The 14,685-nt window shown below is 38.2% G+C and overlaps 1 protein-coding gene across 1 annotated transcript; it reads left to right on the top strand.

The window, feature by feature from the left end:
* On the top strand, positions 9,999 to 11,874 carry LOC110255823. Its single transcript, XM_021065646.1, has one exon. It carries the CDS (start codon positions 10,596 to 10,598, stop codon positions 11,316 to 11,318), a length of 723 nt encoding a protein of 240 aa, XP_020921305.1. The 5' UTR covers positions 9,999 to 10,595; the 3' UTR covers positions 11,319 to 11,874.

Raw genomic sequence — 14,685 nt, 5'->3', positions numbered from 1 at the left:
CATTATACAACTTACAGATGTCATAAATTCATTTGGGTAATAAAAAAAGTAAAAAAAAAAAAAGGTGCTTAAATAAACTGCTACTGATAGAAAAAAAAATTGCTTCTTTGAAAAGGTAAACGAAATTGATAAGCTTTTAGCCAGATTTGTCAAGAAAAAAGACAGGGCTCAAAATAAATAAATAGAACCTCAAAATGGAAAGAGAAGTACTTATAATGAACACAAATAATGTAACATAAGAGATCACTACAAACATATTTCTCCAATAAAATGGAAAAACTAGAAAAAAATGGATAACTATCAAGAAATATACAATCTCCTAACACTGAATTAGAAAGAATTATGAACAGATAAATCCCCTGTAGCAAATCTGAATCAGTTAAAAAAAAAATACTCCCAAAGAACAAAACTCCAGGACCAGCAGTCTTTTCACAGGTGAAGTCTACCAAAAATTTAAAGAAAAGCTAGCATGTATCCTCAGATTATTCCAAAAAAATTAATGCATTTCTGAACTTATTTCACAAGCCAGCATCACTCTACTACCAAACTTAGTCAGGGACACCACAGAAAAATTACAGACCAGTATCACTCATTAACATGGATGAAAATATCCTTAACAAAATATTAGCAAACAAAATCCTGCAGTACATTGAAAGGACCATGCATCTTGATAAAGTGGGAATTATATCAGGGATGCAAGGATGGGTCAATACTCAAAAATCAATCAATGTGATACACCACTTTAACAATTTGAATTAAAAAAAATGCCCATTTCTATAGATACAGAAAAACCTTTTAATAAAATTCAACATCAATTTATCATTAAAAAAACTCTCAACAGAGCAGGTGTAGAGGAAACATACCTCAACATAATAAAAGCCATATATGACAAACTTACAGCCAACTTCATACTCAATAGTGAAAAACTGAAAGTGTTTGTCTAAGATCAAGAGCAAGACAAAGATGCCTACTCTCACCACTTTTATTCAACATAGTACTTTAAGTTCTAACCACATCAATTAAAGATGAAAAAGAAGTATAAGGAATCTAAATTGGAAAGGAAGTAAAACATACTAATACAGATGAAATAACACTATATAAAAAATCCTAAAGATGCCACCAAAAAACAACTAGAACTAATAAATGAATTCAGTAAAAAGTTGAAGTATAGAAATGTAATATGCAGAAATCAGTTGTGTTCCTATGCATTAATTATGAAGTATCAGAAAAATTTAAAAATAATCTCATTTACAATTGCACCAAAAATAATGAAATATTTAGGAATAAGTCTGACTAAGGAGGTAGAAGACTTGTACTCAGAAAATTATAAGATACTGATGAAAAAAATTGAAGCTAACACAAATAAGAGGAAATATATACCATGTTCATGGACTGGAAGAATTAGATATTGTTTAAATGACTATACTTTTTATTTTATTTCTTTTCATTTTATTTTACTTTATGTTATTTTATTTTATTTTTTTAATTGTTATTTCCCCAATACATCTTTTTTTCTACTGTACAGCATGGTGACCCAGTTACACATACATGTACACATTCTATTTTCGCACATTATCATGCTCCATCATAAGTGACTAGACATAGTTCCCAGTGTTACACAGCAGGATCTCATTGCTAATCCATTCCAGAGGCAATAGCTTGCATGTATTAACCCCAAACTCCCAATCCATCCTGCTCCCTCCTCCTCCCCCTTGGCAACCACAAGTCTCTTCTCCAAGTTCATGATTTTCTTTTCTGTGGAAAGTTTCATTTGTGCTGTATATTAGATTCCAGAGATAAGTGATATCATGTGACATTTGTCTTTCTCTTTCTGACTTCACTCAGTATGAGAGTCTCTAGTTCCATCCATGGTGCTGCAAATGGCATGATTTTTGTTCTTTTTTATGGCTGATTAGTATTTCATTGTGTATATATACCACATCTTCCTAATCCAATCATCTGTTGATGGACATTTGGGTTGCTTCCATGTCTTGGCTATTGTGAATAGTGCTGCAGTGAACCTGTGGGTTCATATGTGTTTTTAAAGGAAAGTTTTGCCCAGATATATGCCCAAGAGTAGGATTGCTGGGTCATATGGTAGTTCTATGTAGAGTTTTCTAAGTTACCTCCAGACTGTTCTCCATAGTGGTTGTACCAGCTTACACTCCCGCCAACAGTACAGGAGGGTTCCCTTTTCTCCACACCCCCTCCAGCATTTGTTATTTGTGGACTTATTAAAGATGGCCATTCTGACTAGTGTGAGGTGGTATCTCGTGGTAGTTTTGATTTACATTTCTCTAATAATCAGTGATGTTGAGCATTTTTTCATGTGCTTGTTGGCTATCTGTATGTCTTCCTTGAAGAAATGTCTATTCAGTTCTTTTTCCCATTTTTCCATTGGGCTATTGGCTTTTTTACTGTTGAGTTGTATAAGTTGCTTGTATATTCTAGAGGTTAATCCCTTGTCTGCTGTATTATCTGAAACTATTTTCTCCCATTCTGTAAGTTGTCTTTTTGTTTTCTTTTGCTGTGCAAAAGCTTGTCAGTTTGATTAGGTCCCAATGGTTTATTTTTGCTTTTATTTCTATTGTTTTGAGAGACTGACCTGAGAAAATATTCATAAGTTGATGTCAAGGAATGTTTTGCCTATGTTTGCTTCTAGGAGTTTGATGGTGCCTTGTCTTATATTTAAGTCCTTCAGCCATTTTGAGTTTATTTTTATGCATGGCATGAGGGTATGTTCTGGTTTCATTGATTTGCATGCAGCTGTCCATGTTTCCCAGCAATACTTGCTGAAAAGACTGTCTTTTTCACATTTTCTGTTCTTGCCTCCTTTGTCAAAGATTAACTGACCATAGGTGTCTGGGTTTATTTCTGGGTCCTCTATTGAGTTCCATTGGTCTGTCTGTCTGTTTTGGTACCCATACCACACTGTCTTGATGACTGTGGCTTTGTAATATTGCCTGAAGTCTGGGAAAGTTAAGCCTCCTGCCTGGTTTTTGTTCCTCAGAATTGCTTTGGCAATTCTGGGTCTTTTATGGTTCCATATAAATTATTGGATTATTTGTTCTAGTTCTGTGAAAAATGTCATGGGTAATTTGATAGGGATTGCATTGAATCTGTAGATTACTTTGAGTACTACGACCGTTTTTACAATATTTGTTTTTCTAACCCAGGAGCATGGAATATCTTTCCATTTCTTTACTTCTTCTTTAATTTCCTTGGTTAATGTTTTATAGTTCTCGGCATATAAGTTCGTTGCCTCCTTCATCAGGTGTATTCTGAGGTATCTGATTTTGTGAGGTGCAATTTTAAAGGTATCGTATTTTTGTATTCCTTTTCTAATATTTCATTGCTGGTATACAGAAATGTGACTGATTTCTGAATGTTAATCTTATATCCTGCCACTTTGCTGAATTTGTTGATCAGTTCAAGTAGTTTTTGGGTTGAGTCCTTAAGGTTTTCTATGTATAGTATCATGAAAATGACTGTATTCCTAATGCAAGATACAGATTTAATAAAATTACTGTCAAAATACCCATCGCATTTTTCCCAGAACTGGAACAAATCTTTCTAAAATTTGTATGGAACCACAATTAGCCAAAGAAATCTTGAGAAAGAAGAAAAAAAAGCTGTAGGTATCACAGTGCCTGATTTCAAATTATACTACAATGATACAATAATCAAAAAAGCAGGGTAGTTGCACAAAAGCAGCTACAGAGATCAATGGAACAGAATAGAGAGCCCAGAAATTAGTCTACAGTTCTACAGTCAATTAAGGTGACAAAGGAGTCATGCACATAATGTGGTAAAAAGGCAGCCTCTTTAATAAATGGTGTTGAGAAAACTGGACAGCTATGTACAAATGAAACAAACTGGATTACTCTCTCACACTATATACAAGAATATACTCAAAATGGATTAAATATTTAAATATAAGTCATGAACCCATAAAACTCTTAGAAGAAAACATACCATCAGTGAAGGGAAAATGTCACCTACTGACTGGGGGGAGATATTTACTCTCTCTATATATATACATATATATTTATATAGATATTTATAAATTATATTTATACTATATATATAAATGTATATATTTCAAGATTAATATCAATAATGTATAAAGAACTTATACAATTCCACCTCAAAAACCCAAATAGGGAGTTCCTGTTATGGGTCAGTAGTTAACAAACCCCAGCAGTATCCATGAGGATGTAGGTTTGATCCCTGGCCTCACTCATTATGTTAAGAATCCTGTGTTGCTGTGAGCTGTGGTGTAGGTCACAGATGCAGCTTTGATCCCGCATTGCTGTGGCTGTGATGTAGGCTGGTGGCTACAGCTCCAGTTCGACCCCTAGCCTGGGAACTTCCATATGCTGTGGGTGCAGCCCTAAAAAGTAAACAAACAAACAAACAAACAATAATCCAATTAAAAAACAAGCAGAGGACTTGAATAGACATTTTTTTTTTCAAAGAAGACATACAGATGGCCAACAGAGATATGAAAGGATGCTTAATGTCTCTCATCATCAGAGAAATACAAATCAAAATCATAATGAGATAGCACCTCAAACCTCTCATGGTCTATATTATCAAAAAGTCAACAAATAAATATCAGCAAGAATGTGGAGAAAAGGAAACCCTCCTGTACTCTTGGTGGAAATGTAAATTGGTGCAGCCACTATGGAAACAGTATATAGGTTCTTCAAACAATTAAAAACAGAACTGCCATAAGATCCAGCAATTCCATTTCTGTGTATTTTTCCAATGAAAGCAAAATTAATAATTTGGAAGAATATATGTACACATGAGAATATAGTCAGTAGTAACGGAACATATTTGGTGGCAAATAGTAACTGACATTTTGATGACCACATGGCAATGTACAACAATTTTAAATCATTATATTTTAAACTAAAACATAGTGTTGTAGACCAGCTATACTTCAAAAACCAAGAAAGAAACAACATGAAAAAAGAGGTCAAATATAAATTTTCCAGAAGTCAGGGAATTCCATGAAGGTAAAATAAAGAAAAGAAAAATACACACTTAATTAGAAGTCTTGAAAAATCTGCATTGAAGATAAGAAAATTTTAAAAACAACCACTAAGAAATAGAGCATAAGTATAAATATTAAAACCGTCATTAATATCAGACTTCCCAATGGTAAAACATGAGTTAGAACATAATAGTAAAATGGAAGAATATAACCATCAAACTAGGAAATACACAGTGTAATTATTTATAATTGATGATATAAACTTGCTAAAGAGCTATTACAAGTATAGAGTGTCCACCAAGAATAAAATAATACAACATGGAAAAAAAAAAAAACAGTGGTAAACTTCAGAAAAAATTCTGAGCAAGTAAGTTGGAGAACATATAAACTGGAATAACTCACTGTTAAAGGATTATAATATCTGTTTTTTGGTTATAAGAGTCCTAAATTTTGCTGTGATTCAGCCTCATTGTACATGTATTGAACATTTTATATTTAGTTAAATCAGTAACACATTTTAAAATTGACATAGTTATCCACATTTAACACTAAACATTAAAAAATGAATATATGAGTTCCCATTCTGGCTCAGTGAGTTAAGGACACAACATAGTCTTCAGGAGATGTGTGTTCAATCCCTGGTCTCAGTGGGTTAAGGATCCAGCTTTGCCATGGCTGTGACGTAGACCTCAGCCGCAGCTCTGATTTGACTCCTAGCCTAGGAACTTCCATATGCAGCAGGTGCAGCCTTAAAGAGGAAAAGAAAAATGAATATGGATCTATCGAATAACAAAGATAGAAGTAAAGGAATAAAGACAATTTTACAAATCAATAGAAAAGGAAGGAAGAGAATGGAAAGAAATATGGACCACACATATATCACAGAGAACTATACTCTCAATATCTTATGATAATCTATAATGGAAAAGAATCTGAAAAACTATATATATGTGTGTGTGTAAACATATGTATATATGTATGTAATTTTATATATATATATATAATTTCTGTATACCTAAAAAACACCACCATAAACTAACTATATTTCAATTTAAAAGAAGGAGAAAGAAAGAAATTCAATAAGTAGAAAATACAGAATGAAGAAATAAATCATGATGTATCAGTTATTAGACTAAACGTTGAGATTAAATTCATGAGATTTGGAGTTCCTGTTGTGGTGCAGTGGAAACGAATCCAACTAGGAACCATGAGATTGCAGGTTCAATCCCTCGCCTGGCTCAGTGGGTTAAGGATCTGGCGTTGCCGTGAGCTAGGGTGTAGGTCACAGACGCAGCTTGGATCTGGTGCTGCTGTGCCTGTTGCGTAGGCTGGCAGCTACAGTCCCGATTCAACTCCTATCCTGGGAACGTCCATGTGCAACGCGTGTGGCCCTAAAAAGACAAAAATTTAAAAAAAATCATGAGATTAAAAGCAAAAGTTCCATCAAAGTTTAAAAAATACAAGTATAGGCTCTTTAAAAGAATTTCATAAATATAATGCCTGGAAAAATTGAAAGTATAGGAGAAAAGAGAAAGGGATATCAAGATTTAAATCAAAATTTAGTTTGTGAAGTTTTAACATGTAATATTATAAATTAAAATATGCTTTCAAAAATATATCATAAAAATATTTTTAATAATGATAATTTCTTATGAATATATAGACATCAATTGCAAAAAAATTCCCCAAATTACAAAAGCTGTTTTTTTCTAATTCTAAAAGTTGATGCCATAGATCAAGCAGAACCAAAATAAAAACAAAAAGTATTCAAATGTTTAATTAATTATTGGCAAAATATAGTTTGTGTGTATTTGTTTAAACATAAAAATGAAAATAAAATTTAAAAACTGAAAATATTAAATTCAAAAAATAAAACTAATATAGGAATTAAATTATACACTGGGAAATAAGCAATTTTTACATAAAATCACAACAAAAATCACTAAATATAAAAACGTGTGATAGAATTATGACAAGAACTATTATGACTTTTATAGAGATCAAGTCATACAAGTGGAAATAAAAAATTCAAAATCAATATAAAAGACAAATTTGAAGAAGAGAAATTTAAAAAATACAGTAAACCTAAAAAAGGACAAACAGTATAAGAGAAATAAAAAGAAAAAAATAGTATTAATAAAGACAAAGCAAATTCCCAGTAGATTAATCCTATAGGTACTCATTATTTAAGAGAAAAAAATAATTCCAAAATAACTACTAGGAAAAAATGATAGATTGTAAAATAGATTGTAATAAAAAGACTGTAGAAAACATGAATATCATCCTATAACTATAACAATTTTTAATAAATGGGCAATTCTCTAGGAAAATATGACTCAGCAATGCTGATAATATAGTTTATTGAAATTTGTACACAAGCACAACTTTTCATTCTGCTAAATAGCGTGAAAACAAACATTCATAGCATGAATAATTGAGTTTATTTCAGAAATGCAATAATTATTAAACTTAAAATAATTATTAATGTAATGATTAAGAAAATAAACATTATGAATTACTTTGATCAATGAATAAAATGCATTTTAATAGTCTATATTTATATATTATATCTCTCATACAACTAAGATTAGTATACTGAATCTACAAAAACCCTAAATTATATGCTTGTATTGTTAAATTCTTAGAATTTCTATTTAATTTCAACAAAACTCCAAAATAATTCTCATGCCCCTCCATTCCAATTGGATTTTATTTTCTCCACAATGCTATATGAAAGAGAAAATCAACATATTTTAAACTGAGTTTCATGGAATAATCTAAATTTTTTTGTGAATTTATATTTATGTGCATTGATTTTCAAAGCAGATTTAGAATTTAGGATTAGAATTTATAAGATAGTCCAGTGGGAATTCTAGACACAATATGAACAAAAAAAATTTAATGTAATTTCTACAGTGAACAAATAATAATATCGAGGGTTTTTTTTGTTGTTGTTGTTTTTGCTTTAGGGTCACACCCACAGCATATGCAGGTTCCTAGGCTAGGGGTCAAATCGGAGCCACAGCTGCTGGCCTACATCACAGCCACAGCAACGCCAAATCTGAGCCATGACTGTGACCCTACACCACAGCTCATGGCAATGCCAGATCCTTAACCCACTGAGCAGGCCAGGGATTGAACCTTCACCCTCTTGGATCCCAGTGAGGTTAGTTAACCATGGAGCCATGACGGGAACTCCAATATTGAGATTTTGTGTGATCCTATTCACAATATATGTAATGCACACTGATTAAGTATGGAATATTCTATACTTGTAAGGAAAAAAATTCAATATTTTAAATATGGCATCTTTGGATTTCCCGTCATGGCAGAAATGAATCTGACTAGGAACTGTGAGGTTGCAGGTTCAATTCCTGGCCTCACTCAGTAGGTTAAGGATCCAGCATTGCCATGAGCTGTGGTGCAGGTCACAGATGTGGCTCGGATCCAGCATTGCTGTGGGTGTGGCTGTGGCTGTGGCTGTGGCTGTGGCCAGCAGCTGTAGCTCTGATTTGACCCCTAGCCTGGGAACCACCATATGTCCCAGGTGCAGCCCTAAAAAGCAAAAAAAAAAAAATAAAAAAATAAAATTAAAAATAAAAAAATAAAGATGGCATCTTCATTCATATGGATTTAGAATAACAATGAAATTTTCTATAAAGACCAAATAGGTATTTGATAAGCTATTTTTAAAATCCATATGAATAATTTTACCAAAGGAGTTAAGATATTTTTTGAAGATTAAAAGCAATAACTGTGTCATGCACACATGGACAATGACAAATATTTTTGGGTTCTATGGGCTTAGTAACAGAAAATAGACCAAAGAAATAGAATATAATTTGTACAACATTATAAATCAACTATAATTTAAAAAGAGAAAAAAACAAATAGACTACAGAGACAGGTAATAAATTTGTATGAGGTTGGTACGTTATAAAGATGTCATCAGATGTTAGAGAAAGGTTAATTTTAAAAAAATAGTTCCAGGAGGAGTTCCCATCATGGTGCAGTGGTTAATAAATCCGACTAGGAACCATGAAGTGGTGGGTTTAATCCCTGGCCTTGCTCAGTGGGTTAATGATCCGGCGTTGCCATGAGCTGTGGTGTAGGTTGCAGATGCAGCTCGGATCCCGTGTTGCTGTGGCTGTGGTGTAGGCCGGTGGCTACAGCTCCAATTCGACCCCTAGCCTGGGAACCTTCATATGCCGCTGGAGAGGCCCTAGAAAAAGCAAAAAGAAAAAAAAAAAAAAAAAGTTCCAGGAGAAATAGTTATCCAATAGTTGTGTATGTGTGTGTGTGTGTGTGTGTGTGTGTGTGTGTGTGTGTGTGTGTAGCCTTGGCCATGTATATATATTTAAACCATATGCCAGATAAGCACAAAATTTTTCTAAATATAGAAAGGAAAATAATTTTTAATAGAAATAAAGGGGAATATATAATACAAAATAAATATTTCTTGAACTACACACAGACATCATAATTCAATGAAACACATTACGTTATGTGCTATACAGCAATATCTTTACATCTTCTTATTGTATTGAAAGGGTGAAAATACAACCTAAGCTAATGAGAAGCTTAAAATTGTTCTGAATTCCAGAGTTTGTTCCTTATAGGTAAAAGGTTAGGTTTTTTGCTGTTTTAAAATATGCGGAAGTAAAATAGGCCCTGAGTACGTGTCTCTAGGCATGAAACTTCTTGAAACTATTTGAGATAACAAGAAAAGGGAGTTTCTAACTGCTTGTTTAGCTTCTGTAAAACTGCTTGCAAAAGATAGAAGGAGAGGAGGTTAATCTCTAAAACAACCTCAAATTGGTTGCGCCATAAAGATGTTGAAATGTTGATACACATATCTTGGTGACAACATGTCTCCCCCACCCCGAAACATGCGCAAATGTGTAACTCCAAAACAATTTAAATTAATTGGTCCACGAAGTGCGGGCTTTGTTGTGAACCCCATAAAAGCTGTCCCGACTCCACACTCGGGGCCGCAGTCCTCTACCCCTGTGTGGTGTATGACTGTGGGCCCCAGCGCGCTTGGAATAAAAATCCTCTTGCTGTTTGCATCAAGACCGCTTCTCGTGAGTGATTAAGGGGAGTCGCCTCTTCCGAGCCTGGAGGTTCTTTTTGCTGGTCTTACATTTGGGGGCTTGTCCGGGATCTGTCGCGGCCACCCCTAACACCCGAGAACCGACTTGGGGGTAAAAAGGATCCTCTTTTTAACGTGTATGCATGTACCGGCCGGCGTCTCTGTTCTGAGTGTCTGTTTTCAGTGGTGCGCGCTTTCGGTTTGCAGCTGTCCTCTCAGGCCGTAAGGGCTGGGGGACTGTGATCAGCAGACGTGCTAGGAGGATCACAGGCTGCTGCCCTGGGGGACGCCCCGGGAGGTGAGGAGAGCCAGGGACGCCTGGTGGTCTCCTACTGTCGGTCAGAGGACCGAATTCTGTTGTTGAAGCGAAAGCTTCCCCCTCCGCGACCGTCCGACTCTTTTGCCTGCTTGTGGAAGACGTGGACGGGTCACGTGTGTCTGGATCTGTTGGTTTCTGTTTTGTGTATCTTTGTCTTGTGTGTCCTTGTCTACAGTTTTAATATGGGACAGACGGTGACGACCCCTCTTAGTTTGACTCTCAACCATTGGACTGAAGTTAAATCCAGGGCTCATAATTTGTCAGTTCAGGTTAAGAAGGGACCTTGGCAGACTTTCTGTGTCTCTGAATGGCCGACATTCGATGTTGGATGGCCATCAGAGGGGACCTTTAATTCTGAGATTATCCTGGCTGTTAAAGCAATTATTTTTCAGACTGGACCCGGCTCTCATCCCAATCAGGAGCCCTATATCCTTACGTGGCAAGATTTGGCAGAGGATCCTCCGCCATGGGTTAAACCATGGCTGAATAAGCCAAGAAAGCCAGGTCCCCGAATTCTGGCTCTTGGAGAGAAAAACAAACACTCGGCTGAAAAAGTCAAGCCCTCTCCTCATATCTACCCCGAGATTGAGGAGCCGCCGGCTTGGCCGGAACCCCAATCTGTTCCCCCACCCCTTTATCCGGCACAGGGTGCTGCGAGGGGACCCTCTGACCCTCCTGGAGCTCCGGCGGTGGAGGGACCTGCTGCAGGGACTCGAGCCGGAGGGGCGCCACCCCGGAGCGGACAGACGAGATCGCGACATTACCGCTGCGCATGTACGGCCCTCCCATACCGGGGGGCCAATTGCAGCCCCTCCAGTATTGGCCCTTTTCTTCTGCAGATCTCTATAATTGGAAAACTAACCATCCCCCTTTCTCGGAGGATCCCCAATGCCTCACGGCGTTAGTGGAGTCCCTTATGTTCTCTCACCAGCCTACTTGGGATGATTGTCAGCAGCTGCTGCAGACACTCTTCACAACTGAGGAACGAGAGAGAATTCTGTTAGAGGCTAGAAAAAATGTTCCTGGGGCCGACGGGCGACCCACGCAGTTACAAAATGAGATTGACATGGGATTTCCCTTGACTCACCCCGGTTAGGACTACAACACGGCAGAAGGTAGGGAGAGCTTGAAAATCTATCGCCAGGCTCTGGTGGCGGGTCTCCGAGGCGCCTCAAGACGGCCCACTAATTTGGCTAAGGTAAGAGAAGTGATGCAGGGACCGAATGAACCCCCCTCTGTTTTTCTTGAGAGGCTCTTGGAAGCCTTCAGGCGGTACACCCCTTTTGATCCCACCTCAGAGGCCCAAAAAGCCTCAGTGGCTTTGGCCTTTATAGGACAGTCAGCCTTGGATATTAGAAAGAAGCTTCAGAGACTGGAAGGGTTACAGGAGGCTGAGTTACATGATCTAGTGAAGGAGGCAGAGAAAGTGTATTACAAAAGGGAGACAGAAGAAGAAAGAAAACAAAGAAAAAAAAAAAGAGAGAAAAGGGAGAAAAGACGTAATAAATGGCAAGAGAAGAATTTGACTAAGATCTTGGCTGCAGTGGTTGAAGGAAAAAGCAATAGAGAAAGAAAGAGAGATTTTAAAAAAATTAGGTCAGGCCCTAGACAGTCAGGGAACCTGGGCAATAGGACCCCACTCGACAAGGACCAATGTGCATATTGTAAAGAAAAAGGACACTGGGCAAGGGACTGCCCCAAGAAGAGAAACAAAGGACTGAAGGTCTTAACTCTGGAAGAAGATAAAGACTAGGGAAGATGGGGTTCGGACCCCCTCCCCGAGCCCAGGGTAACTTTAAAGGTGGAGGGGCAACCAGTTGAGTTTCTGGTTGATACCGGAGCAAAACATTCAGTGCTACTACAGCCATTAGGAAAACTAAAAGATAAAAAATCCTGGGTGATGGGTGCCACAGGGCAACAACAGTATCCATGGACTACCCGAAGAACAGTAGACTTGGGAGTGGGACGGGTAACCCACTCGTTTCTGGTCATACCTGAGTGCCCAGCACCCCTCTTAGGTAGAGACTTATTGAACTTGTCAAAGAAGCTCGATCCTGTAGCCAGTGGATGGCCCATATGCCTGAAGGCTATCGCAGCTGTGGCCATGCTGATCAAGGACGCTGACAAATTGACTTTGGGACAGAATATAACGGTAATAGCCCCCCATGCATTAGAAAACATCGTTCGACAACCCCCAGACCGATGGATGACCAACGCCCGCATGACCCACTATCAAAGCCTGCTTCTCACAGAGAGGGTCACGTTCGCTCCACCAGCCGCTCTCAACCCTGCCACTCTTCTGCCTGAAGAGACTGATGAACCAGTGACTCATGATTGCCATCAATTATTGATTGAGGAGACTGGGGTCCACAAGGACCTTACAGACATACCGCTGACTGGAGAAGTGCTAACCTGGTTCACTGACGGAAGCAGCTATGTGGTGGAAGGTAAAAAAATGGCTGGGGCGGCGGTGGTGGACGGGACCCGCACAATCTGGGCCAGCAGCCTGCCGGAAGGGACTTCAGCGCAAAAGGCTGAGCTCATGGCCCTCACGCAAGCTTTGCGGCTGGCCGAAGGGAAATCCATAAACATTTATACGGACAGCAGGTATGCCTTTGCGACTGCACACGTACATGGGGCCATCTATAAACAAAGGGGGTTGCTTACCTCAGCAGAGAGGGAAATAAAGAACAAAGAGGAAATTCTAAGCCTATTAGAAGCCGTACATTTACCAAAAAGGCTAGCTATTATACACTGTCCTGAACATCAGAAAGCTAAAGATCTCATATCCAGAGAAAACCAGATGGCTGACCGGGTTGCCAAGCAGGCAGCCCAGGGTGTTAACCTTCTGCCTATAATAAAAACGCCCAAAGCCCCAAAACCCAGACGACAGTACACCCTAAAAAACTGGCAAGAGATAAAAAAGATAGACCAGTTCTCTGAGACTCCGGAAGGGACCTGCTATACCTCAGATGGAAAGAAAATCCTGCCCCACAAAAAAGGGTTAAAATATGTCCAACAGATACATCGTCTAACCCACCTAGGAACTAAACACCTGCAACAGTTGGTCAGAACATCCCCTTATCATGTTCTGAGACTACCAGGAGTGGCTGACTCGGTGGTCAAACACTGTGTGCCCTGCCAGCTGGTTAATGCTAATCCTTCCAGAATACCTCCAGGGAAGAGACTAAGGGGAAGCCACCCAGGCGCTCACTGGGAAGTGGACTTCACTGAGGTAAAGCCGGCTAAATACGGAAACAAATACCTATTGGTTTTTGTAGACACCTTTTCAGGATGGGTAGAGGCTTATCCTACTAAGAAAGAGACTTCAACCGTGGTGGCTAAGAAAATACTGGAGGAAATTTTTCCAAGATTTGGAATACCTAAGGTAATAGGGTCAGACAATGGTCCAGCTTTTGTTGCCCAGGTAAGTCAGGGACTGGCCAAGATATTAGGAATTGATTGAAAACTGCATTGTGCATACAGACCCCAAAGCTCAGGACAGGTAGAGAGAATAAATAGAACCATTAAAGAGACCCTTACTAAATTGACTGCGGAGACTGGCATTAATGATTGAATAGCTCTCCTGCCCTTTGTGCTGTTTAGGGTTAGGAACACCCCTGGACAATATGGGTTGACCCCCTATAAATTGTTCTACGGGGGACCCCCCCCCATTGATAGAAGTTGCTTCTGTACATAGTGCTGATACACTGCTTTCCCAGCCTTTGTTCTCCAGGCTCAAGGCACTTGAGTGGGTAAGACAACGAGCGTGGAGGCAACTCCGGGAGGCCTACTCAGGAGAAGGAGACTTGCAGATCCCACATCGTTTCCAAGTGGGAGATTCAGTCTACGTTAGACTAAGTACAGTCCAGATCATGGTACTTAGACAACAGTACCAAAGCCCGTCTAGCAGGGAAGCTGGCCGCTAGCTCTACCAGTTCTAAGATTAGAACTATTGACAAGAGAAGAAGTGGGGAATGAAAGGATGAAAATACAACCTAAGCTAATGAGAAGCTTAAAATTGTTCTGAATTCCAGAGTTTGTTCCTTATAGGTAAAAGGTTAGGTTTTTTGCTGTTTTAAAATATGCGGAAGTAAAATAGGCCCTGAGTACGTGTCTCTAGGCATGAAACTTCTTGAAACTATTTGAGATAACAAGAAAAGGGAGTTTCTAACTGCTTATTTAGCTTCTGTAAAACTGCTTGCAAAAGATAGAAGGAGAGGAGGTTAATCTCTAAAACAACCTCAAATTGGTTGCGCCATAAAGATGTTG

The sequence above is a fragment of the Sus scrofa genome, chromosome 11, assembly GCF_000003025.6.
Source record: "Sus scrofa isolate TJ Tabasco breed Duroc chromosome 11, Sscrofa11.1, whole genome shotgun sequence".
NCBI classification, from domain to species: Eukaryota; Metazoa; Chordata; class Mammalia; order Artiodactyla; family Suidae; genus Sus; species Sus scrofa.
The sequence above is the reverse complement of the archived record's forward strand: the minus strand, read 5'-3'. Positions and strand labels throughout refer to the sequence as shown.